Source organism: Natator depressus, chromosome 1, assembly GCF_965152275.1.
Source record: "Natator depressus isolate rNatDep1 chromosome 1, rNatDep2.hap1, whole genome shotgun sequence".
Classification (NCBI taxonomy): Eukaryota; Metazoa; Chordata; order Testudines; family Cheloniidae; genus Natator; species Natator depressus.
Genome location: NC_134234.1, coordinates 149,865,400 through 149,891,944, shown reverse-complemented (window position 1 = coordinate 149,891,944; position 26,545 = coordinate 149,865,400). Strand labels below are relative to the sequence as shown.

The window sequence follows — 26,545 nt, the reverse complement described above, 5'->3', positions numbered from 1 at the left end:
AGGGAGAGTTTATAGCCACGGATCTGAGTGAAGGTACATATTTGTGTAAATCTAGTTTAAGGGAGATTAGGACCAGGCCCTATGGATGAAATTCACTCCTGTGCAGGCACAAGGCCTATGCACCATTTTAAGTGGGACTTAAGTAGAATCATAGAAGGTTAGGGTTGGAAGGGACCTCAGAAGGTCATCTAGTCCAACCCCCTGCTTGAAGCAGGACCAACCCCAATTTTTGCCCCAAATCCCTAAATGGCCTCCTCAAGGATTGAACTCACAACCCTGGGTTTAGCAGGCCAATGCTCAAACCACTGAGCTCTCCCAAGTACTGGGGCTCTGCACTGATGTGAATTTTACCTTACGGGCCAGATCCTGGCCTCTGTTCTGCCTGCTTTTCACTGCTCCAGTGTGTGATAACAGCTATCTTAAGGAGTTGGTTGAGAATTATCCCAACATAAGGGGAAATAGCCCTATGCCACCTGCCTTCCCAGCCTCAGCATAGAGGGCATGTTGGGCACAGTCTGGGTGGGGGAGGCCTGGTTGGAGTGTTGCCGTGGGGGCTGTTGCGCATGGGCATAATTTAGCACCACTCTGACAATGTTCTAAATGATATGCTTGAGGGAGCACAAGGCTGGTTTAAAGCCATATTTGTGCCCCAGCTGCTCAGATGCAGTGACTAGCTCTGGTGCAACTGAAGGTCTGGGCCTAAGGGTTTAAACTGGGCTTAAGTGACCTTGTGAGGCTCCCTCTGCACTGGGGTAAATTTCATCCACTAGAGCAGTGGTTCTCAAACTAGGGCTGCCACTTGTTCAGGGAAAGCCCCTGGCGGGCTGGGACGGTTTGTTTACCTGCCACGTCCGCAGGTTCGGCCGATCGCGGCTCCCACTGGCCGCGGTTCGCTGCTCCAAGCCAATGGGGGCTGCAAAAAGGGCGGCCAGCACGTCCCTTGGCCTGTGCCACTTCCCACAGCCCCCATTGGCCTGGAGCAGTGAACCGCGGCCAGTGGGAGCCGCGATCAGCCGAACCTGCGGACGCGGCAAGTAAACAAACCATCTCGGCCCTCCAGGGGCTTTCCCTGAATAAGTGGTGGCCCTAGTTTGAGAACCACTGCACTAGAGAACAGTTCTTCCCTGGCAGGAGAATGGACTGGGTGATCTAGCAGGTCTTCCCATCTCCCATTTTGATTATAGGAAGTAACCAAACAAACCCTAGTATCATCATAGCATCCCACAGGCAGATCAGCATTGTCATGGTAATTTGCTATCCTCTGGAGCAGAAAACACATCTTCAGTAGTTTAAAGGGGAGCATGAATCAGTGTTCATGTCACGCTCCCGCTCAGTACCTGGCCTGGGCAGGGGAAGCTAAGGATCCAACGCAGTGGACCAAATTTGGTGATGAATCCTGGTCATGTGCCACCTGAGGCACATTGCACATACGCTAAGTAGGAGTAGTTTAAACACAGCATTTTCTGGAAATAAGCTGACGTTGTTTTTCATTTGGGGTGAAGAGAGGACCACATAAACTATAGGAGAGTTTAGAATCTTTTGTCTGGGAAGCTGTGATCCAAAAGGTGCTGGGCAACTGTAGCTTTGTTAAACCTCAAGGAAGTTTAAAGTAGATCAGCTTTGTTCTCACCAGCAGATAGCACTGCAGGCATTTCCATTACTACAGCTTTTCACATGTGCTTTTGCAAGCATATTAAATATTAAAAGAATAACACCACAACTATTGTTCTTTACAAATGATTGATCTTGGGGTGAATATTAGTAGCTAAAATGAAACAACTATCGTGAGGACCCGAGCTCATGCTGGAAAGCAGAGACAGGTAATGAAGCCATGCACATGCTTCTCACTGTGGCCAATTTTAAAAAGGAAACAAAGAGGTGTGTGTAGGAGGCAAAGCATATGTCCATAGAGCAACGTGTGCCTTTTGTAAAATATACACTTCAGTGAGATTTCATGGCACATAACTCAGAGCAGAACGTGTCCCCGTAAGTCCCAAAAATCCCTCTCCTTAAAATCACTCAACATCTAGAAGTGTGGCTTACCCCTTAAAGGGCTGGAAGGCCATGGGCTACCCAACCCTGATTACTAAAGATGCAGCCCTTTATGGAATCAGGTAGTTTCCTATAAAGGGCAGCAGGTGGATGGAGTGAAGGGGAGAAAGTTCATGAAATAAGAAAGGTCATTGTAGGAAAGTACTGGATTGATACAGGGGGTTTGGAAGGTACAGGCTAGAGCTGACAGAAGAATGAAGCCATGGCCAGAGGGCTGAACTCCAGTCAGAAAGATGGGGATTGACAGCTTTGGGTGGAGTAGACTGGGACAGAGGAAGAGTTCTGTGTGTAGCAAAAGAACAAGGGTGAATACTGTATTGACTTTTGTGTTATGGTTATGGACTTTATCTGGGGGATTTTGAGGATTGCTTGAACCATTTTTGTTATTAAACCAGCCCTGGGTGGTTAACCAAAAGAGAGATTATGTGGTGTTCTTAAGGGGCCTGTGAAAGGGGGCTTACAGAGTAGCGTGCCTGCAAAGTGACCCCTACCTATGAGGGAGCACTCAGTAAAATGACCACCCGGTTACAATCTCCTATAAAAAGTTATCTGGGGGCTTGTTACAAAATGAGAGGTCAAGGCTGGACATCCATGGAGCACATTCCATGAAGTGTGGTGGAAGAGGTTTGAATACTCCCCAGCCTGGTGCAAATAGACTTCAAAAACAGTGGTTGTTTTTGTTGCCTTATATAGAATTCACCTATGCAATCCATTTCTACTAAGATTATGAATAATTGGTGCAGAGAGTTGTGCACGCCTATCTTTGTAGAGTCATGGGCTGAGATCCTCACCCACACACCTCAACAGCTTGGTTCTATCATGGAGGCCCTGAGGAATAATCTCTCTGAGTGGCCAATTTCCTCATTGCTCTTCCACTTCTGCTGTGAGTTGGCTGGCACTGCCTGACAGAATTTGGCATGTAGTGTAGAAAATGCATTTTAAAGATTTAAAATTAAAAGCTCTACTTAGCAGCAATTAGGGCAGTGGTTCTCAACTGTGGTCCACCACTTGTTCAGGCAAAGGCTCTGGTGCGCCGGGCTGGTTTGTTTACCTGCCGCGTCCGCAGATTCGGCTGATGGCGGCTCCCACTGGCCGCGGTTCGCCACTCCAGGCCAATGGGGGCTGTGGGAAGTGGCACAGGCCGAGGGATGTGGTGGCTGTCCTTCCCGCAGCCCCCATTGGCCTGGAGCAGTGAACCGCAGCCAGTGGGAGCCGCGATTGGCCGAACCTGCAGACATGGCAGGTAAACAAACCGGCCCGGTGCGCCAGGGGCTTTCCCTGAACAAGCGGTGGACCACAGTTGAGAACCACTGAATTAGAGGAACATTCAGCACTAATATTAGGCTGAAGTCTGAAACCTAATGAATATTTTTAAGGATAGCTTTGGAAGAGGATAACAAGGTACCAAAGTAATCTGCCTTAGTAGTATAGCCAGTTCAGACAGTATCCACTACTGGGCACTCTAAATGCCAGGTAGTATATTCCCTGATATGTTTCACTCATTCTTTAGGATGATGTAAAATGATGTAACTTTGTGTGAATATAAGTACATGGTGTGTTTATACCATTATGGACCTCACTTTTCTTTCACTCTGGTGTGAATTGGGAGTAACTCCTTTGTAGTTGATAGTGGTATTCCACTATAGAGGAATCAGGAATCAGGGTCTCATGACATGAAAGAATATATCTGAAGTTGCCCTCAACGTTGGGTATTAGTTGTGTGTCCCTCCCCTATTTCAAACTTGCAGCATATTGTCCATATTTCAGTGTCTGTAGAATGGCCTGATTTACTACCAGTCAGTTCACTGATATTTAAGTGCAGTTACAATTGGAGAGGCAAGACATGACTGAGAGGCGGCATGATTTATGCCAGATATAATGGAAACATAGAATGGCATTCACCTTTATACCATGACAGAGAGGAAGCTTTATTTTACAGCCAATATATAACCATGTGGAATGCACTTTTTTCAACATACAAGGACTATGTGTATGTTTACATAGAATGAGTATGGGACTGTAACTGCAAACAGATGACCTTTCCCACTGTAATAGGAAGTGATAGTAATAAATTTGGTAGGTTCTGAAAAAATGGGTTTATTTTACAAACACTGAAAGTTATTGACGATTCTTAATTTACACTAATAGTTTTAATCTTAATAAAATGCTAAAATAATACATGTACTAGAAATCTTGAGTGTATCAAATTAACATCAAGATTGTATTTGTTCAAAAGAACACCATTTCTCCATTACATTTCAAATCCTATCAGAATAATGAGTTAGAAATAATACACGTTGGAAGAACTACAAATGTAAAATATGCTCTCATATAGCATTGCAAATTAACGTATTTATTTTTTCAAGAACTGAGTTCTTTACAGATATGAGAATGGCAGGATCTCTCTCTCTCTTTTTTTCTTTTTTTTTTAATATTTCCACAATGTTAACACACTCTTAGATATTGCACTGTGCAATAGTGAAATACAGTCATTTCCAGCTCAATTGTCCACCAGCTTAATGGAGTGTTGTAATGTTTGCTTACGCAAATTCATGAGGACAGATTATCAAAGCCTTGGCCCACACGTGACCTTTTTCAAGACCTCAGGGTGATTTGTGCCTGAGAAATGCCATTAGAGATAATGTGTGCCTCTGAAGTCTTGCAAATAACCAGTGTAGGCCTCACTTACACTTTAGAAAATTGGTAGGAAATGAATTTATTTCACAACAAAGGAGTGTGAGGCATTTGTTCTGATTGCAGAGGAAGCTGCCATTTCTTCTTAAATAGCAGCTGGGATATACAGAATTACCATGGAGGTGGAGGGAGGGGGAATACATGAATCTGCTGTGGAAGTCAGATCTTAGAAGCAAAGGGCAACATGATGTCTGTATCTGTCCTAGACAGAGGAGGGGGTGCAGGGAACAGTCTGACGCGTGCCTGGTGCACAAGTGCAGGAAACTGACACTAGGTGGCTCTATGAGGTCTGATGTATAAGGGGGAAGGCTGACCTTAAAGGGAGTTGTCGGTACATTGGTCCGGGGTTGAAACTAGGGTGACCAATAGGGACAGTCACGATATTTGGGGCTTTTTCTTATATAGGCGCCTATTACCCCTCACCCCCGTCCCGATTTTTTACTTGCTGTCTGGTCACCCTAGTTGAAACCCCTCTGAAGCTATGCTGATCGTGATCTGGAAGAAGGAGTAGAGAGGGGCATGGAGTCAGCAGGAAGACACCGGACCTCCATGCAGACACCTGTGGTGCCTCAAATTGCTTAAGATTCATATGTATATCGGGGGAATCTTCAGACTTGAGAGCAGAATAGTCTGCCCCTTCCTCCCCTTCTTCCTATGTTCTCTCTTCCTTCTTACAGAGAAATCTGGATGAACCTCAGTGAGAGAGGCCTTACAAAGTTACCTGTCCCTTACATGGGACAATTCTACTTGAGGGAGGTTGGGCCCAGTACAGTTTACTTCAGGGTAAATGTGGGAGCAAAGATTTCCTCACCTGGTGGGTATAAATGTCTCCATAAAGAGAACACCAAACCTAAATGATTTCTTGGATGCAACGTTAGAATGGTTAGGTCTGTGCAAAAACATTATGGGCCCAATCCTGCAAACACGTAAGCATCTGCTAAGAACATGAGTCGTTATGTATGTGTTTATTCTTTTAGCATCCACGTCTACAGTGCCTAGTATTATTAGGCCAGTATCCCTGTTCCTCCATCCCATCAAGTTTTGTTTCTCTAGAGGTAGTCATGGGGTTTTTCTTTTTTCTCTAATTTAAATCAAGATGTTGCTACGATTCTCAGTCTAAACCCATACTCTGAGGGCTTGTCTACATGAAGCCTGAGGGTGCAGCAAACCAGTGTGTGAATGGACAGTGCACTAACTTTCTAGTTGTAGGGATCTTGCTGCCACTCACTAAAAATTCCATATCATGCTCTGGCATACCACTGTGTCAAACAACAGTACGTCAAAGCACACTACGGAACCTGTAGTGCACAGGAGCAGGGTCTACATGGTGACTTAACATATAGCAGGCTTGTGTTCACATCCTGGCTTACCGCACACTAAATTTCCATGTAGACAAGCCTTGAGACCGACAACAGTTATGCATACTAAATTAGAAAGATGTTCGTTATGACAGCCTGTGCAGGATTAAATTGGTTTTATTTCTAAAATGAGTGCAGGGAAAGCGTACAGCTAGCTAATATGGCATGAAGCTTACATCATGAAAACCTTCTGCTTCCTGTTGTTTTATTTCAGTTCTAACTTGTTTAGAGTTGACCCTGGGAGATTTTAGTGACCAAAGAGAGGTATTATTAATGAGGCATAGCGGAAGAAGACGCTGCTCATACTGTCCAGTAAACTACCATTCTCCTCAGACTTGAGTTTCATCCTTGCTGCTCGCCAACCTCAGATGTCTTCTAAGTAGAAACTGCTAACTACATGATTAAGTAATGGTTTCATGATATGGACAAATGTACTCTGCAGAGAAATTATTTATTATAACATGGTTTTGTCTAGATTTACCTGTTTCTGTGGATAATCTTGTTCGGGTACTTCTTTTCTCAAAAATCATGGCTAAAGATTTTCCTTGCAACAGAGGCAAATGCTGAAAAACAAGAATGGAAGGGGATTTGGAAAATTGTTCACTCATTGTCCATTATCTAATATTTTCTTCACAGTTTAATGGCTGCAGGAAACTAATAATAAAAGCAGTAATTGTATCCGTTCTAATCCCCTGCCCCGCCAAAGCAGTCACTAGCATTGGGAAGAGTTTGGGAGAAACAGAAAGTTCTAGGGGCAAAAAGCATCTACATTTTTTTGTTTTGTTATTTTAAACAAATGAGAGAGATCTCTGACTCTTATCTTGCTCCCACACTACATGCAGAACAATGCTCCTATTCCTGCAAACCTTTACTTCTGCATGTAGCCCGACTGAAAATCCCTGGGAATATCCAGTAACAGGGAAATAGATAAGAGGTACACACCTTTGAACAGCATAAATCCCCTACTTCATCCAAAGAACAACACTTTGCCTTTTACTGGCTGGCCCTTCATTTGATGTAAACAATTTAGACTAATTAAGAGTTGAAGTGGTTGTTTAGGACAAGCCAGTTTAGTTGCTGATTCACATGATCTTGTATGACAATCTTGATTTGGTGAGCTGAGTGACTGAACAAGCAAAGTGGATTTTAATTGAAATTTTACATACCTCTCCCTTGTCCTTTATTCTTTGTTTCAAATCTGATGCCGTCCATAGCAAATACTTTATTTCTTCTGCTGTGTAATTTTGCAGAGTTAGGAGGTCGCGACCTTTCAGATTAACATTAGTTTGAGTTGCTTGCCCAGACCTACACCAAAAACAGGCTGTTTGTCATTGGGTATTAATTTGTTGCGCATGCTAAAGCTAATGTACAACCAGCTAAATCTCGTTCACTACCATCATTTGATGCAGTGAGATAACCTTCATGGAATGTGATAATTAGTTTGCGACTTTTCATCTCACACAGCCACCACACTGCGTTGTTCGCTATATTAATCACCATTGTAACCATCTCTCTTATTATCATCAATGAAACTGATTTTGTTTCTTATAACTTCTAATATTTGTATCTGGGTTATATAATCAAATAAATCCAAATGTAGAAAACCACTCAGGGTCTGGTTAAACACTTAAGGCTGCATTGTAGCTTGTTTTGAACAGAGGTGCAAAGAGTTGGGGCAAGATGGCTCCTTGTGCTCTTTTTCCCAATCCCAACTTTGGGGTGCTGGCCCAGGACTGCTCATATGGATATAAATAATGTTTGATTTGTGAACCACATGCACAAATTTTCAAATTCGTTTCCAGAAACTGATATTGCCAATAAGAGAAACCAGCAGCTCATTGCTCAATATTTGATGAAGGGAGTAGGTTTGAGGGCTCATTCCAGAACCAGATGAAATGGAATGTTTATAGTCTCCCACAGAAGTGACACTGCAAAGTTCATATTATCTTACATGGCACATGACTTGATCAAACAGCAGAGTAAAGCCAATATTCCTATAATCTTAAACCGAATAATGGAGACTGATAGGTAATTTAACCCTTTCTCTGCTAAACAGGGACTGATTATATCTGCAACCCTCTTTATTATAACACAACTTGCACTTCACTAGTACTAAAGCTTAGAAGGTCCTAAGCCAAGTATGTCTTTCTCATTAATTGCAGTGACTTTAATTAGATCAGAGTCAAAACACCAAGAAGAATAAAACAATAAATGAATGGAGTTAGTGGGGTTTTATTTGCAGATACTTCCAACTCCAGTCCATTCCTGAGTTCAGCCTCAAGCCAATGCTCAGTTGAAACTGCTTCCAGCTGACAGGTCTCTGAGGCCAGGAATTTCAGACAAAAAAATCCCCAGGAGTGCTACTAGCAGTTGAGCTGAATGGGAGCACCAGTGCCACATGAAGCTCTCGAGGCTTCTGCTGTCTTTTTACCATCATGTCAAACTAGTGGGACTCTTTTTCTACCATCCTCCTGGCATAGGCAAGCCATGGAACTCTGCACACACGAGGTTCCAGACCTTACAGTTGTGGTACCACACACAGTCACTGCAGTTCTTAAATCTTCATGTGCAAATACGACAGATCTCACAGTCCGTCACATGTTCAACCCAAGAAGCAGTAGTTCTCCCTATAACTGAAAATATCCATTCTAAACACTGTTTTATTACTGACCCCTTTAAAAATGTTTGCTCCACCAGGTAGATTCTGTCCTCAACTCTTTTGGTGCAGGGGGCTTCTTTGCAATGGAAATGATGCAGTAGCTGCACAAGCAGGGGCAGGATGTGGGGCAGTTGTCTTGCGTGGCATAAAGCCCAGCCTATCAGGATTCACTATATGCTCTCATGCAGAGGGGTGGTGGGCTGCAGGGAGGTGCTGGGTCACCACTGGATCCACCGCTAAGCTAACCTGGTTCTTATCCCCAGGGGCAAGGAAAACTATCCCCAAAGAGGCTATTCTAGCCATTAAAGATATATGCTGCAACCTTGCTCCCACTGAAGTCAATTGCAGAACAGCCATGGATGTCAGTGGGTGGAGGATCTAGCACAAAAAGAGATTCCGCCAACGTTGGCACAGGAATGTCAATTGAAAACTTTCCTATTTAAAATGATTCAGAAGATTCAAAAAGATTTCTACCTGGTCAGAAGTGGTTAGTACTGTGCACTAGCATCTGGGCCTGATCCTGCATTCATTCTGCACATTCACACACAACATCAGGGAGTTTTGCATATGAAATAACTACAGCATCAGACTGGATTGTTTCCCCCCCCCCAAAAAAAGTGACACCTGTTTCAGGGGATATGTATAGCATAGAGACAAGGAATAAAGAGTAGCCTTATGACCGTATTTACCAAAGGGAAAATGGGACACTATGTGGGGCTAGCCCGAGCGCCCCCCAACCTCCATGGGTCTGGCCTGAGCATTCGCCCGAGTGCCCTACTCCCCGCACACGGGGATGGCTCAAGCACCCATTCACGCACAGGGCTGGCGTAACTGCTTGCGAGCCCTGTCTGCCCCCTCAGCGCAAGGCTGGGGCTGGCATGGCTGCTCGCTCGAGCCCTACCTCCCCCTGTATGGGGCTGGCATCGCTGCTCATCCCCTGACATATTCATCTGCACCCTGCTTTTTTGACAAAAGGGGGCATTTGTCCCATTTGTTCTTGCCAACTTACAGGGCTTAAAAAAGGGACCGTCCCAGCCAAAACAGGACGTATGGGCACCCTAGAGTAGCCCACATTGTTTTTTAAATCTGGCATTGATAGGTTATTATAGGATGGAATTTTCACAAGCATTGGTATAACTGTGCGAAAGCAATGGTAAAATACCCACTGACTTCCATGGGAGCAGAGTAAGGCCAACCTGGAGCACTTTTGGAAACCTCACCAATAATTATTTTACATTTGCTTAGTAACAAACATCTATTAGTTGTATTTTAGTAGCTCTGAGCCAGGTTTACAAAGACAGGCACCTAAAGACATGTGTAGTAGAGCTGGCTGAAAATTTTCTGACAGAACTTTTCCTCCAGAAAATGCTGCTTTGTGGAAACATTCTGTGGGAAGGTGGTACGTCCATTGAAACTTTCCATAGAAACCAGCCTGCTTAGTTTCCTGATAGCCCAGGATCCCCAGCCTGCTGGGCAGCTGCCACCTGGAGCTTCCTAACTCTGCAAGCAGACAGCTCTCTGAGGAGTCAGGCAACACAAAGTGGCAGCTACCCTTGGAGTCAGGCAGCAAGGATCAAGCTGAAGTCTCCCATTTCTGGTTTTCTCAGAAAGGAATTTTTCAGAATTTCCCTCTCCAGAAATATTTTTGATTTTTTTGACTTTGCCCTGACTTGGAACAATTTTTTTTCTTCGAAACATGGAAATTTTCCACTGGGAGGGAAATTCCATTTTCCTGCCAGCTCTAGTAGTAGTTACTCATCTAGTGCAATATACAAAAGCTAACTCTCATGGTTAGGAGATTTTGTAAATCCCACTAGATACCTAGCCATATATCTAGACCCCTAAATCCCTTTGAAAATCTGGCTTTGAAGTTCACAATGTTTGTTAACCCAGCAAACTAGTAGATCCTAATTTTTAAATCTATGTGTTCTGTTGTTCTTAGCAAGATATTTCTGAAGGGATAGGTCCTGTGGGCTATTGAGATCTATTTATACCTTTGTCTAGCAAAACTTAAAAATAAAATACTATAAAAATAAAGCAATAAAATAAAATTTCAAATTGAATAACTAAGAAAACAACTAAAAATCACACAAAGCACTCAGTTGCAAAGCACCTTGCAATCAATACAGGTATGGTATAACCAGCAAAATCCTTTATTTGCATATATGTTCAAGTGCTCTACCTGATTTTACAAGATACACACTGACATATATTTGGACACTGAAGAGCAGATTTGACTTTGAGCCTTCATATGTATTGGGTAGTTCTCACAATCTCATGAAAAATAAAATAGCAAGGCAGACTAAATAACAGCTTAAATGTGATTCTGCTTCTAACTTTTATGGATATATACTGTAAGGAAACTTTGTTTCTTAATTGTTTCCCTTTTTTTAGATTAGGGCAGGGTGAGCAGGTCACTGAATTGATTGGAACATAAAGAGATGGCATGGGTTTTTGTTTGTTTGCTTTTTTCTGAATGGCTCTGGGGAGCAAATGGAAATATTCAAATATTTGACTCCCAGGTTTTTAGCAGATAAATCTGAAGCCTAATGTTAAATGTCACCAGAATTTGGGGCCCATGCATGAGTTCTACTTCTATGGCTCTGCAACCTCTTGCTCCTCAATCACTCCACTCTCCCTCACTGAGTTGTCTCTAACATTTTATTGTTTCCAGCCCTAAAAAAATTTCAGCCAAATTCTGCATGACCCAAACTGATCTTCAAGATTTATTAGCTATGGTCCTCAGCAATGTGTAGTGTTCCTTTCAGGGCTGCCAGTGTCTTTTCAAATGAGGCATAACTGACCAAATAAATACTAGTGGCAGTTGGTATACAGGGAAGCAAAATCAATATGAAAAATCATAAGCCAAATAGGTTTTTTCTTTTTGAATGAGAGAGGCAATTTCCTTAAATCATTATCATAACTGGTTGACTTCCTGGAGCCCTAAACCATCATTTGGTTAGCTGGCATTGATCAGAGCTTACGGTGATATCTTAAGTTAGTAATGGTTGTGTTAACATAGTCTCCCGTATAATCCGATTTAGAAGGTAGTTATGGTAAAAAAGTGAGTCTGTAAAAATAGCATAGAGAGCCCAATTAAGTTATGTGGCCACATCTGAGAAAGCGGAGCCACTGTAGTTATTTCCCCATAATGACGTCCATATCAAGTTTGCTAACCAAAGCAAGATTTTGCTAGTCACCAACAATGCAAATGCAAAGCTGGACTACTACAGGGCATCCTTCATATGCGGGGATGAATAAATCAGAGAGCTCAGAAAACATTTTCAAACTGGTCCAAAGGAGAAAGAAGACAAGTGAAAATGACTTTTATAGTTTAATAGGATCTGTGCGTATGTAACCCTTGCATAAAGTTTTTGAACACTTAAAACTTGTTATATCCTGTTCCCATTGGAGTCAATGTCAAAACACATAAAGACCTCAGTGATGCAGAGTCAAGCCCTAAATCTCTAATTTTAACTTGTTCTTCAAGTTGTGACAAGGATTGAAAATGGCATAATTAAATATTGTCATAGATGTATTTTTCAGAGGCCCACATGAGATGCCCAATCTACACTGTTGAAACAATTACATCCAAGTGCTGCTCTCAGATCTCCATGCTTAGTCTTGACCCTGGTATTATGCTCTTCCTGCATGCATGGATTATATGGAGAGAGAGCAGAACACTAGAGCTGAAATTCACCGTGAAGCTGTGAAAGGAGAATTTTCCCCTTCAATATTTGATCAAAATACTTGTCTGCAGAAATTACAGTCCCTTACATTATATTCAGATATGTGATTGGGCGTTTATGATACGTGATGATGGTACCTCCAGCACTCAAAGATTAATTGAATTTAAGAAAAAACAAATATTTCAGTGTGTGCTGCTAACCATTTGCAAAGAATGGAACATGATTCCACAAGGACTGAAAAGTGAAAGGATAAAAACCCTCCCGTCTCATGTGCAATTACAGTCTGCTGCCTGAAAACAAAGAGCAAAACAGCTCTAAGAACGCTGAAGGAGGCCTTTAGCTGAGATACTGATCTCTCTACAGAACTCATTACTTTAGTTTCCAGGTTTATGATTCAAAATGTTGCTAACTGAAGGACAAATCTAAATGATACACTTACCGAAAATGTTGCACCAGTTGCTTGCTGCTCTTTCTTAAAGTTGCAGCACTGAGCAGGTTTCGCAAATTAAAGAGCATTTTCTTTTAGAATGAAAGTTGCCTTAGTCCAGGGAGCAAAGTCAACTAATCTGAAGTTCTATGAAGCAGAGAATGCCTTATGCTTCAGGGAGAGAGCAAAGGTAGTATCATGATGAGGCAACCTTATCTTGTATTTTCCTAGTTGTGAAATTTCAGCCAGCTGAGAGCTGAGGTTGAATCTCCCCTTATTCAGATTTTACAGCTAGATGTTTCTCACAAGATCAGTTGCACAACGCATTGTGCGTTTGCATGAGGGAGCATTACATTATGGCAGTATCAATATTATTTCTTAACAATGCCATGCTGTTAGGTATTTGTACATGAGAGTAAGATGGTGGATACAGACTAAGAAGAATGTGGAGCAGCAAAATTTATTTTTAAGTGTTCTAAAATAGTTTGCCTTTTAGGAGTAAACTTTCAAATTGTGCCACGGTGCTCTACATGTAAGATTCCCAATGAGGGTAAAGAGCTTAATAATTTTGTTTGTCCCTGGAAATTTACCCCTTCATCTTAAGCTGCTTACAATATTTGACAAGTTTCAGAGTAACAGCCGTGTTAGTCTGTGTTTGCAAAAAGAAAAGGAGTACTTGTGGCACCTTAGAGACTAACAAATTTATTTGAGCATAAGCTTTCGTGAGCTACAGCTCACTTCATCGGATGCATACTGTGGAAATTTATTTGAGCATAAGCTTTCGTGAGCTACAGCTCACTTCATCGGATGCATACTGTGGAAATTTTCCACAGTATGCATCCGATGAAGTGAGCTGTAGCTCACGAAAGCTTATGCTCAAATAAATTTGTTAGTCTCTAAGGTGCCACAAGTACTCCTTTTCTTTTTACAATATTTGGTTAGGGTGACCATATTTCCTAAAGGGAAAATGGGACACTGCATGGGCTAGTCCAAAGCGCCCCCTCCCTGCCTGCAGGGCTGGCCCAAGCCGCTTGCCACCTTCCCTCCCCATTGAGAGGCTGGGGCGTGATCAATGCTCATTTGAGCCCTTCCTGCACCCTGCTTGAGCCCTGCCTCCCCCACCCCGCACATTACTCCGCACCCTACTATTCTGGCAAAAGTGGGCATTTGTTCTGTTTGCTCTTGCCAACTGATCAAGTTGGCAAAAGCACATCAGACAAATGCCCACTTTTGCCAAAAAAGTCGGAATGGCTGGGACAGGACTTAAAAATGGACTGTCCTGGCCAAAAACAGGACATATGGTCACCCTATACTTGGTAAATTATGGTACTGAAAAATATGCTCCTTTGATCGCATTTTTTTATCCGCTACATTCTGAATCTCATCTAGAAGCTTCATATATTCTTGGTAACTTTGGTTTTATGCTACCTCAACTGAAAATAATGGGAGTTTTCCCACTGAATTGAGAAGAAGAATTGATCCTCATTTCTTTGTTTTTTAATCTTGTTCCAGTTTTCTGTTTTTCATGATCACATTTGTTTAATGTTTTGTGATGATCCCATAAACTAGTCCAAACCTTTCCAAAGCTTCCTAATTAATCAACAAGCAAAATGTTGTCTTTTTGTTTAATGGCCGACATGTTTCTTTGTGTACAGTGTTGTTCTAGCCTTGTTGGTCCCAGGATATTAGAGAAACGAGGTGAGTGAAGTAAATCTTTTATTGGATCAACTCCTGTTGGAGGGCAAAATGCTGAAGAAGAGCTCTGCGTAGCGCCAAAGCTCGTCCTTCACCAACAGAAGTTGGGCCAATAAAAGATATTACCTCACCCACCTTGTCTCTCACTGTTTCTTTGGTATTCTCTATGGAGAAGGCAAGGGGACATGCCATGTGCCCAACCTAGTTGGGGCAATGCTCTATATTTTGTTAAAGTGTTTTTGCAAGGAAATCTGTTTTATTTTTTGCCCTCTCATAGTGAAGTATTGCTGACAGCAGAGAAAATAATTTAATTAAAGAGGCAGAATGGTCCAGTGGTTAGGGGGTTAGGCTGGGATTTGAGAGACCTACTGGATTCAATTGCCTACTCTGCTACAGATCTCCTGTGTGACCTTCACAACTCAATTTGGGGCCAGATGTTCAAAGTACCTACGCTGATTAGGTGCTTAACTCCCATTGAAATAAAATGAGAGTTAGACACCTAACCTTCTTAAGGATTTTTAAAAATCCCGTTAGACACTTCTCTCTGTCATTAGGCACCTAAATACCTTTGGAAATCTGGCCATTAATTTCTCAGTTCCTCATCTAGGAAATGGGGATAATAATACTTCCCTACCTCATAGGGGTGTTGTGAGGCTAAATAAAGATATTAATGATTATGAAGTACTCAGATACTACAGTGATGGAGGCTGGGGGGGAGGGTGTCTCAGTACCATAGACAGAAGGAAAATTAAGGCTTGTCGACATACAGTCATTTGTTCCCTCAACATTTGGCAGCAGTATTTTAAAACTATAGAATATAATGTGAACTGGCAATAAAAGGGCCCAGTCCAATGTCCACTGAAATCAATGGAAGGACTACAACTTCACCAGTTACAAGCTCAGTAGTGACAAGAGTATTTCAGCTTGTCCTTGAATACAAATGTAGCAGCCTTAGATGCAATCAGGTAATGTGTAATAATAATAATTAATAATATAATAAAGTATAAAAATATTTGCTTCCTCCTCTGTCACTGGGCTTCCTCTTTTGACTACTGTATTCATTTAAAAATACTGAGATGAAAGCAGAATCATCAGCAAACTCATCTTTTTATTATATTATTTATATTGCAGCAGCATTTAGCAGCCTTAGTAATGGGCCAGGACCTGCTCTTGCTAGGTACTGTACATGCACTTTTAGAGTATAGATTGCTATATTTTTCTTTAAGCAAGGCACGTAATAGTTACAGCTCAATACAATGTGCACTGTTGCCAACTCCTATGACTTTATTGCAAGTCTCATGATATTTGGTCTTTTACGTAAAGCCCCAGCTCCTGGAATCAGGAGATTATGTGAGAATTTCAGGATTCATTTTTTTAAAGTAAGTTTGTAGCCCACATGACTATGGAGAAAAGCTTGAAAATGTGCCCTAGGTGCACCCTGAAAGTTCAGGAATTATAAGGCAAGTAAAAAGAACGTGAAAATATATATCTATATATTGCAATCTCATGATTTTTGGATACCTGACTCATGATTAGTGAATGCTAGGGTTTGGCAGTGCTGAGTATATGCATACATATTATGCACTAGCCGGCTATGAACAAGAACCAGTCTGGATTCTGATCACGCCAGAAACCGCTGAAACTTAGTTCTTTGTACCATGTCATCTGACCTCTTTGATGTTCAGGCAACCTTATGACTTGCATTAGTTACCATGAGTGTCTGTTCCCTATCTCTTTTTGTCTACAGCAGGGGTCGGAACCTGTGGCATGCGAGCCGATTTTTACTGGCACGCTGCTGCCAGCCGGGGTCCCGGCCACTGCCCCTGCTCAGCCCGCTGCCGGCCTGGGGTTCTGTCCACTGCTGTAGTGTATTAAATTTCTCCCCGTAGGAATGTGCTACTTGCAGAGCACCAGGACTGGCAGCCGTAAGTAGTACACTGTAAGTAACACATTGCTACAGGGAGAAATTTAATACACTAGACTGGGTAGGGAAGGCTGTGCCTCCCCAAACAACCGGCCCACTTCCTGCCCCCGATTGCCCCCCTCACAACCCCTGACCCATCCAACCCCCACTCCCGTGCTCCTTGTCCCCTGACCACCCCCTCCCGGGACCCCCTGCCCCCTGACTGCCCTGCTCAGGCTTTTTGTATATTATAGTAATGGTTAAAAAATGTATGTTAATAAATACATAGGTCTGATGAAACAAAGTAGTTGTATTTATGTGCCTGTGCTTAATTTGTGTTTTCGATGATTTACCTTCTAAAAAAATCTCAGATGTCTCGCACCCCCAGAAAGGGCATCTCGCACCCTAGGTTAAGAACCACTTCACTAAACTGATAAGAACTGCATTTTAATTTAATTTTAAATGAAGCTTTTTAAACATTTTAAAAACCTTGTTTACTTTACATACAACAATAGTTTATTTACATAATATAGACTTATAGAGAGAGACCTTCTAAAAACCTTAAGATGTATTACTGGCACGCGAAACCTTAAATTAGAGTGAATAAATGAAGAGTTGGCACACCACTTCTGAAAGGTTGCTGACCCCTGGTCTACAGGGACATGTGATAATGTATGACGTTTTACTTGATGACCCAGAGTACATTCTGAGGCATGAGGCCCAAGCTGGATGGTGTTTGTTTTATAAAAAAAATCATTCACATTATAAAATAAAGTGTAATTTTAAAAACTGACTTAGAAATGGGGTTTTAAATTAGGAACTATATTTTGAGTACCATAATTGTATTTTTATTTACAGACACATTTGTATTAAAAACTGTTTTCCAAACAAAATTACTGCAAGAGCCAAGGCCAACATCCACAACATCCTAACTTCTAGAAAACAGCATTTTCAGGTTTCAGTCAAAACTGAAATGGACAAGATTTCTAATTTACCTTCAGGATCTCTCATATCTTTTCAGTTTCCCTCCTTCTTTTATATCTGATCTGACCATTCTCAAATGACCTCCTCTATGCTAACTTTTTTTCAGCTTAGGCAGACTGGACACTGCTCCCTCTAGAGCCTTTTAATATTGCCCCTGTCAGGGTTCCTTCCCCACTCTGAACTCTAGGGGACAGATGTGGGGACCCCCATCAAAGACCCCCCTAAGCTTATTCTTACCAGCTTAGGTTAAAAACTTCCCCAAGGTACAAACTTTGCCTTGTCCTGGAACAGTATGCTGCTACCACCAAGCGTTTTAAACAAAGAACAGGGAAAGAGCCCACTTGGAGAAGTCTTCCCCCAAAATATCCCCCCAACCCTACACATACCCTTTCCTGGGGAGGCTTGAGAATAATATTCTAACCAATTTATTACAAAATCATCAAAGACCCAAACCCCTGGAAAAATGGAAAAATCAGTCAGGTTCTTAAAAGAAGGACTTTATTTAAAAAAAAAAGAAAGGTAAAAATCACCTCTGTAAAATCAGGATGGAAAATACTTTACAGGGTATTCAGATTCAAAACACGGAGGATCCCCCTCTGGGCAAAACCTTAAAGTCACAGAAAACAGGAATAAACCTCCCTCTTAGGACAGGGAAAATTCACATAAAACAAAAGATAAACTAATCTGCCTTGCCTGGCTTACCTATACTAGTTGCAATATTGGAGACTTGGATTAGGATAGGTTGGAGAAGATGGATTTCTGCCTGGCCTCTCTCAGTCCCAAGAGAGAACAACCATGTAAACAAAGAGCACAAAACAAAAGCCTTCCTCCCCCAAGATTTGAAAGTATCTTGTCCCCTTATAGCGTCAGATGCCAGCCAGGTTAGCTGAGCTTCTTAACCCTTTACAGGTAACAGGATGCTGCCTCTGGCCAGGAGGGATTTTATAGCACTGTATACAGAAAGGTGGTTACCCTTCCCTTTATATTTATGACAGTCCCATACATCATCAAAAAGAGTTGCTATTGTCCTCCTTTTCAGCTTGTTTGCCCAGAAAACAAGGGCTAGCCCTGAGACTGTTTTAAAAAATGTTTTCTTTTATTCATTCGACCTTGGAATCAAAAACTACTTCCTCTTAATGTTCCAAATTTCATCCCTTTCATAAACTGTATTTGGCATCTGACTACCCTCTTTACTTTGCTAAGTAAGTCAAGTTGCAAAGTAATTTGTGTTCATTTATTTGCTTAGTTGAACCTTTGATTCATGGGTGGCGGGTATAATAGGCAGCCTCCCCTGGAACTGCTGTGCCTTCCGGACCCTCAGTTGCAGGGTTTTGGGGGGATGTTTTTGACTTATTATGCCCCATGGACTCCAGGGAGATTACTGATGAACAGAAGTCACACAAATGAGGGTCATTCTTGTCAGTTGCCAGCTTGTGCAGATCAAGGAGTGACCTCTGTAGCCACCCTGGAACCTGCATGGGACATATCAAAAGCTTCTTCTGGACCTGAGAGACACTTTTCCCTTTCGGGCAGCTTGGGGTCTGGGGAGGGCAAGGAGGGGAGGTGCAGCTGCAGCTGACCCAGGATTCCTCCAGGCGGGGGGTGGGGTGGGGTGGGCTCGGGGCTTCGGCTGGCCCGGGGCTCCTCTGGGCATGGGGACCCCAACCGTGTGGGGTGGGGGTTTGCAGGGGGTCTAAGGACTCCAGCCGCGTGGAGGAGGCATGTGGGCCGAAGGGGCAGAGCTGGGGCTAGCCTCACTGAAGGGGGTCTCCACCCACAGCCCATGCTTTGATTGCTATTTCTCATTTCACCAATGCATCCCATATCTTCTTTTAATCGAGAAATTCCCCACCCTAAAAATATTAAAAATGTTATGAGGTGTGACATGTTTCAGGTGTCTCTGAGGATATTTGTACTGTTTCTTTAAAAGGTGGAGTGTGTGTGAGGTGGGGGAGTGGGGATGATTCTACGCAGAAGCTTGAGAGAGAGAAAATACTGTTTTCCTTATTCTAATAATTCTTCTGGTTCACAGAGAAAGTGGAGAAAGACGCCTTCTCTGATTCTGTACCATTGTTGCATGACATTTATGATGGTCATGGAGCTGTTCTGTAATAATTTATAAATACTGTATGTTGACCTGGTTATTGTGATGTTTACTACTTGAATAGATAGGTTCAGTTTATTGGGGGCTGTAAGGAAAACAAGCAGAAAGGAAAAAGAATGACTCAAGATAAGCCACCCCTCAGCAAACACTTGAGAGGTAAAAGACAACACCTGGTTTCTTAGCTTTAAAGATTTTACTTTTCCCTAGTCAACCTGCAAAACTAGGTTTGTCTTGATGGACCAAAGCTCAGGAATTCAGAAGAACAAAAAAACTCTGGCAGTTTACAAAGGATCTCTCTCTCTCTCTCAAGAAGGGAGTAGCTGTTCAATGAGTTGTTTGGGAGACCAGACTAAGGTGCAGGCACCTGCAGGAGTGTCTGAAGAAGTTAGGCTTTCCTAGGCTACCATCAGGGTATAGCAGGGGTTTAGGTAAGGCAGACATGCATGTACACTAAAAATCCTTTTTCTCTGCATACAGTATTTTGTTCCTACACATAAAATAAATAATACTTTGGTTTTCAGAAGACTGAGCTGTAGCTCACGAAAGCTCATGCTCAAATAAATTGGTTAGTCTCTAAGGTGCCACAAGTACTCCTTTTCTTTTTGCCTGATCATTGTATACCACTGGTCACACACTCCCAAAGTGTGCCAAACCCCACTGGATCTGCTGAGCAAGCACAATTGATAAATAAGGTACTGTAGCCCAGGGCAGAGGCTAAGAGAGGGAAAATTATGGAATTCCATCTGGGATAGTTAAAGGTATAAGGCCTGACAACCGAGGGGGAGCACTCAGAGACTAGGGAGGGGAAAGAGGTGCAGCTAGCCCTGCAACTGTGAAAACATCCACAACTTCATAAAGCAGATATCTGGATTTAGCAGGCCTAATTCTCCTCTCACAGCATTGACTTCAGTAGTGTTACTCTTGATTTACGCTGGTGTTAGAGGAGGAGAATCAGGCCAAATGATTCAAGAAAGCTTTACATACCCTATACATTTTCTCACTTGTTATAGGTTTGTGAAATGCAATATTTTATTACTCACAGATTACACTGCTGTCTTTACAATCACCAATAAAAGAGCTAGAGTTACCATCATATTACTCTAAATGTCTTCTGCCAAAGGCTACATTGCATCACTGGTTATGGAAACATCCCCTTTCATATCTTCTGGACTCAAATCCACAAATGTTATTTGGCCATAGATTGAGAAATTCTGGTTATTTTATTTCTTCACTATGCCCTAGCCTGGTCTGTCATCCTCTAGAGGGACAAAGCAGCCCTAAAGTTGATATCCTCATCAACTGCTCCCCCATTCTCCTCGCTTGTTGACTACTTGCTGTAAGTAATCTTGTTCCAAGAAAACTGCTAATTCTACAGCTGTTGTATATGTCAGGGGGAAGCTGATGATTGAAGAATGTGGGCAACTCTATTAAAGTGTTCAGAGACTCTTCTGATACATGTGATGGAGATATTTAACTAAAATCAAAAGTGGGAGAGAGTATTTGTTAAAAATGCAAGTGTGAAAAAAACTTTCATAGCCTATTCTGCCACAAATATTCTCTAAAGTACCTTTCCGTTTTGTTTTCACTCAACTTTTAGTGTTGCTGAGTTTGAAAATTGACATCTTAACAGTTGGAAAAGCAAATCTTTCTCACTTAATGTACAAGCTTAATATTTGAGAATAACAGGAAAATAAAGCTTCAAATGAGCAACCTGGCTAGTTTGGAAACACCTTTTTATAAAATATGAGCTCAGAACAAATGGGAAAAACTAAGGCTAAGTCTACACTGTGCACCTTACAGTGACCAGGGAGATTGACGTGTTCTCCGACTGGTTTTTGAATGTTATAATTCTTGACGTCTGATTTGTGTCCATTTATTCTTTTATGTAGAGACTGTCCGGTTTGGTCAATGTACATGGCAGAGGGGCATTGCTGGCACATGATGGCATATATCACATTGGTAGATGTGCAGGTGAATGAGCCTCTGATAGTGTGGCTGATGTGATTAGGTCCTGTGATGGTGTCCCCTGAATAGATATGTGGGCACAGTTGGCAACGGGCTTTGTTGCAAGGATAGGTTCCTGGGTTAGTGGTTCTGTTGTGTGGTATGTGGTTGCTGGTGAGTATTTGCTTCAGGTTGGGGGGCTGTCTGTAGGCAAGGACTGGCCTGTCTCCCAAGATTTGTGAGAGTGTTGGGTCATCCTTCAGGATAGGTTGTAGATCCTTAATAATGCGTTGGAGGGGTTTTAGTTGGGGGCTGAAGGTGACGGCTAGTGGCGTTCTGTTATTTTCTTTGTTGGGCCTGTCCTGTAGTAGGTGACTTCTGGGAACTCTTCTGGCTCTGTCAATCTGTTTCTTCACTTCCGCAGGTGGGTATTGTAGTTGTAAGAATGCTGGATAGAGATCTTGTAGGTGTTTGTCTCTGTCTGAGGGGTTGGAGCAAATGCGGTTGTATCGCAGAGCTTGGCTGTAGACAATGGATCGTGTGGTGTGGTCAGGGTGAAAGCTGGAGGCATGTAGGTAATCTCCCTGGTCACTCGATTACAGACCTAAAAGTTGCAGTTCTTCAACAAAAAAACTTCAGAAACAGACTCCAACGAGAGACTGCTGAATTGGAATTAACTTGCAAACTGGACACCATTAAATTAGGCTTGAATAAAGACTGGGAGTGGATGAGTCATTACACAAAGTAAAACTATTTCCCCATGCTTATTTCCCCCCCCCCCACACTTTTACTCACACCTTCTTCTCAACTGTTGTAAATGGGCCATCCTGATTATCACTACAAAAGGCTTTTTTCTCCTGCTGATAATAGCTCACCTTAACTGATCACTCTTGTTATAGTGGGTATGGCAACACCCATTTTTTCATGTTCTGTGTGTATATCTATATCTATCTTCCTACTGTATTTTCCACTGCATGCACGAGATGAAGTGGGTTTTAGCCCACGAAAGCTTATGCTCAAATAAATTTGTTAGTCTCTAAGGTGCTACAAGTCCTCCTCATTCTTTTTGCTGATACAGACTAACACGGCTACCACTCCGAAACCTAACACCCTTAGGTTTTGTCTTCTCCGTATCTGCACAGTTAATATGGGTGACTGGTTCCTGGGTCTGATCACCTGGTTTAGCCTTCTAGCCCATGGGAGTGCCCACAGCACTGTGTATATGTGTTACTGTGCCCTCCCTGTTTCTGCACTTCCTCAGCCATGTGGCTGGGGCCATGCGCCAGGGCTCTCTGTACAGAGATGTTCTGCATGGGATTCTTTCCCGGTTGATTGCCTGAGAGCTTGTCTGGCTGGGGGGAGGGGGGCACTGAAGAACTATCAGTCCTGGCGTTATCCCCTCTGCATGCATACAGCCGCAGTCCCAGTAAAAGTGAAGCCTGGCTCCTAACTGTAAGCGAGGGAATAGTCCTGCTATTGTGGGGAACTTTCCTGGCTTCTGCACTACCCCGGTGAAGTGGGCTAGCGAAAGGATCTGAGTCCTTGCTCCCACTTCCTTTACCCAGAGGCCTCCCTGCCCTTGAGGACTCCCCTTCCACTCCCCTGTCTGGCAAAGTCCTCGTAACCCCAACAAGGCTGCACCCAGGATTCCTGGGGGGCTCGATCCCCAACCCTGCTGTGGTCACCTAGGACAGGGGCTAGGGTGTCCCCACTCCAGGGTACTCTCTCTGCACTGGGCACTTCTCTGACCCACTGATCATTACATACAATTTAAAGCAAATGCAAGTTATTTAATCAACAATTAATTTTAAAAAGAGTAAGGAAAAATGGGAAAGGTTAAAGGAAACACATCAACCAGCTCTATGGCAGGGAACATCACAAACAGCGTCTCCGGAATGTCAGGGCAGTTCACAGTTTGTTCCTTGTAAGTCCCAGGCCTTCTTCTCAGGCCCTGGCTGTGCTGCAGGGATGCTGTGGGTTGGACACTCGCTCTGGTGGTGGCCACATGCTCTCATGCTCTAGATGGCAGGACCCTTCTTCCCAGCGTTGCCCCAGCCCTGCCAGGGTTACCAATGCCCCCGCCAGCGTTGCCAATCTCCCCCCCCCCCATGAGCCTGGCCTGCAGAACCTCCTGGCTGAGGTGTCTCCCTGTGCTAGACCCAATGCCCAAGGTCTCCCTCGCTCTCCCCAGCTGCTCAGGACACCTGGCTCCAGACTGCTCCAGCCCCAGGTCCAGCGCCACTCTGCTGCTGTTCTGCCTCCAGCTCCCTGGGCTGCTTCTCTGGCCCCTCTGGCTCTGGTTGCTGCAGCTCTGCTCCCAGGGCAAGTCTGCTCTCTCTGGGCTGTTTTTCTGGTCCCTCTGGATCTGGCCCAGCTCTGCTCCCCAGCTCAGCTTGGCCCCTGCTTTCTCCTTAGCTTGGCCCCACTCTGTCTGACCCAGGCAAATCCAGCTCACACAGAGGACGGGACCTCCCTGGCCTCCTGACTCTCTGATTAGCCTGCCCGCCCTGTCATTCAGGCTGACCTGGAACATTGGCCTCTCCCCATTGCTACTGGGGGCTGTCAGTCTCAGGGTCCTGATTCCCCATCGACCCTTCCCCCTTTTTAGTATTGGGAGCTAGCAACCAAAACGCCCACACTGACTGTTAGGCAGGGGGCAACAGTCCCCTTACATAATCCTCCTGTGGGGTGACTGCGCCAGCCAGGGCTGCACCACCACAGCTCAGGGCTGGGGGGCTGCTGTCTGCAGAGAGGAGCCAGGTTTGGGCAGGCACGTGGCTGGGAGCCGGGGTTCACGGGGCAGCCAAGACCGCGCCTGAGAGCCCAGCAGGGCAGAAAACCCTGCAGCCAGCCAGCAAAACCCTGCAGCCAGCCAGCCAGCTCGCCCGCTCGCCCGCCCCACCTCCCCGCGAGCCAGGGGTCGGGCCGCTGCCAGAGGCCGGACAGGCCGGGAGCCGCCCCGCGCTTGCGGCTCGCACCGGCCGGCAGGGGGCGCGCGCGGGCTCTCTATGGCCGGGCCCCGCCTCCCGTTGCCAGTGGCAGGAGGTTTGTTTACTTCCGGGACCCGCCGCCCCCCCCGCAGCCCGCAGCCGCCATGGGGGAGGCGGAGGAGCCGGTGCCCGGTGAGTCTCCCGGGTCCCTGCGGGGTGCGGGTCGCTCGTTCGCTGTGTCCCAGCCGCGGGCGCCGCGGCCCCCCGCCCCGAAACACGGGCAGCCCCTGTGTGAGCAACGCGCCCCCGGGGCGGGGCGGCTCCGTCCCGTGCTCGGCTTCCCCCGGGCTTCAACCCCCCCCCGCGCCCGGCTGCGCCCCCCCCCCCCCGTTCTCCCGCCCCGGGGTCGGCCGGGCCGGCGGCCGGGCGGGCCCGGGGTTGGGACGTTGGCACGTTTCTTTGGGGGCCCCCCGTGCGCAGCCTGTTGCTCGAAGTGCGTGTCCCATCCCCGCTGAATGTCTGGCTTGTACCTTGGGCAATTTGGGCCACACTTTGGCCTCTTGAGAGCTAGCAAGAGTAGCAGCGCCTAGTACAGATAGTTCATTTTTATCCTCGCTAGTGCTAGGTATTATCGGTTTTCATGCTACAGATCATAAGAGAACTGCGGGCTGAGATTACATGCAAGTGCTCCACCCCCAGCCCCATCATAGTAGCACACAATCATACGGATTTAGTCTTCTAATGCTTTTTTCTGAGAAGCATCACGCTCGCCTCTACTGAAGAAAGGTATCAGCCCAGGTGGACCATTGGGCCCTCCTGGTATGGTGTTCCTTATGTAATTCCATATAAAACTGTTTATTCTATGGGTTTGGTTTTTTCCAGGCAAATGACAAAATAAAGTGTCTGTTGCAGAGCAACTGCTGTCATGTACAGAATGTGTTCAGACAAGAAAAAAAGATTTTAGGCAAAGAAAATGTTGCCCCCGAAACTAATAAAACATTTTTAAAATCTTATCATGACTATTTTCCAGCTGGTAAAGAATGTGGCTTAGTCTATGACATTTTATAATAATGTCAATTGGAGCTAAAATAGCTGCATATTCTTACTATGTATTAAGAACAGCCATGCTGGGTCAGACCAATGGTCCATCTAGCCCAGTATCCTGTCTTCCAGCAGTGGCCAATGCCAGGTGCCCCAAAGGGAATGAACAGAACAGGTAATCATCAAGTGATCCATCCCCTGTCACCCATTCCTAGCATCTGGCAAACAGAGGCTAGGGACACTTCAGAGCATGGTTTTGCATCCCTGCCCATCCTAGCTAATAGCCATTGATGGACCTATCCTCCATGAACTTATCTAGATCTTTTTTTGAACCCTATTATAGTATTACAAGCTGTATTGTTATCCTGGGAAATATGAAGATATTTACTAAATTGCTAAATTTAGCATCAAGTTTTAAAAGTATGTGTGTTTTATGATGTAATTACCTGATGCAGTGCAAATTGTGACTCCCTCTGCCTTTTTTGTGTGTATTGTATTGAGAATACAGTAAAAGCTGTTTTATCTGGCACATCACCAACCAGAAAGCTTCACTGAAATTCCGGTTTATAGTCTGGTTGGTTTGGGGTTGGGGTGTGGGAGTGGGTGTGGAATGTGGGGTGTGGGAGGAGGCTCAGGGCACAGGAGGGGGTGTGGGGTGCCAGATCCGGGGAGCGCTCACCTCAGGTGCTTCCTGCAAGTGGCGACCTGTCCCGGCTGCTCCTAGGTGGAGGCATGGCAGGTGGCTTTGCACGCTGCCCCCACCCTGAGTGCTAGCTCCACAGCTCCCATTGACTGGAAACCACGCCCAATGGCAGCTGCGGAGGTGGAGCCTGCAGGCAGAGGCAGTGTGTGGAGCAGTCTGCCATGCCTCCTCCTAGGAGCAGCCAGGACAGGTCACCACTTGCGGGGAGCCGTCTGAGATGAGCGCCCCACAGATCCGGCACCCCGCACCCTCTCCCATGCCCCAGCCCGCTGCCCAGAGCCCCTTCTGCAGCCAAACTCCCTCTCAGAGCCTGCGCCCTGCACTCCTACCTCTTAGTTAACTGGCATTTTTCACTTACCGGC

General features: G+C 44.5%; 2 protein-coding genes across 3 annotated transcripts in view; one reads left to right on the top strand and one right to left on the bottom strand.

Moving 5' to 3' along the window:
• OTC (ornithine transcarbamylase) overlaps positions 1 to 13,059 on the bottom strand; it is a 38,877-nt gene extending 25,818 nt beyond the window's left edge. Inside the window, exons 1-3 of the mRNA XM_074946281.1 lie at positions 12,892 to 13,059; positions 7,271 to 7,409; positions 6,586 to 6,667 (exon numbers count right to left, since the gene is read on the bottom strand). Coding sequence (XP_074802382.1) covers positions 6,586 to 6,667; positions 7,271 to 7,409; positions 12,892 to 12,968 — 298 coding nt within the window. The 5' untranslated portion in view covers positions 12,969 to 13,059. The remainder of the gene's footprint in view (positions 1 to 6,585; positions 6,668 to 7,270; positions 7,410 to 12,891) is intronic.
• An 11,487-nt stretch (positions 13,060 to 24,546) lies between these two features.
• RPGR (retinitis pigmentosa GTPase regulator) overlaps positions 24,547 to 26,545 on the top strand; it is a 92,979-nt gene continuing 90,980 nt past the window's right edge. For both annotated transcript variants that reach the window (XM_074968812.1, XM_074968820.1), the window contains exon 1: positions 24,547 to 24,631. In XM_074968812.1, the coding sequence (XP_074824913.1) occupies positions 24,604 to 24,631 (28 nt within the window). In that variant the 5' untranslated portion in view covers positions 24,547 to 24,603. The remainder of the gene's footprint in view (positions 24,632 to 26,545) is intronic.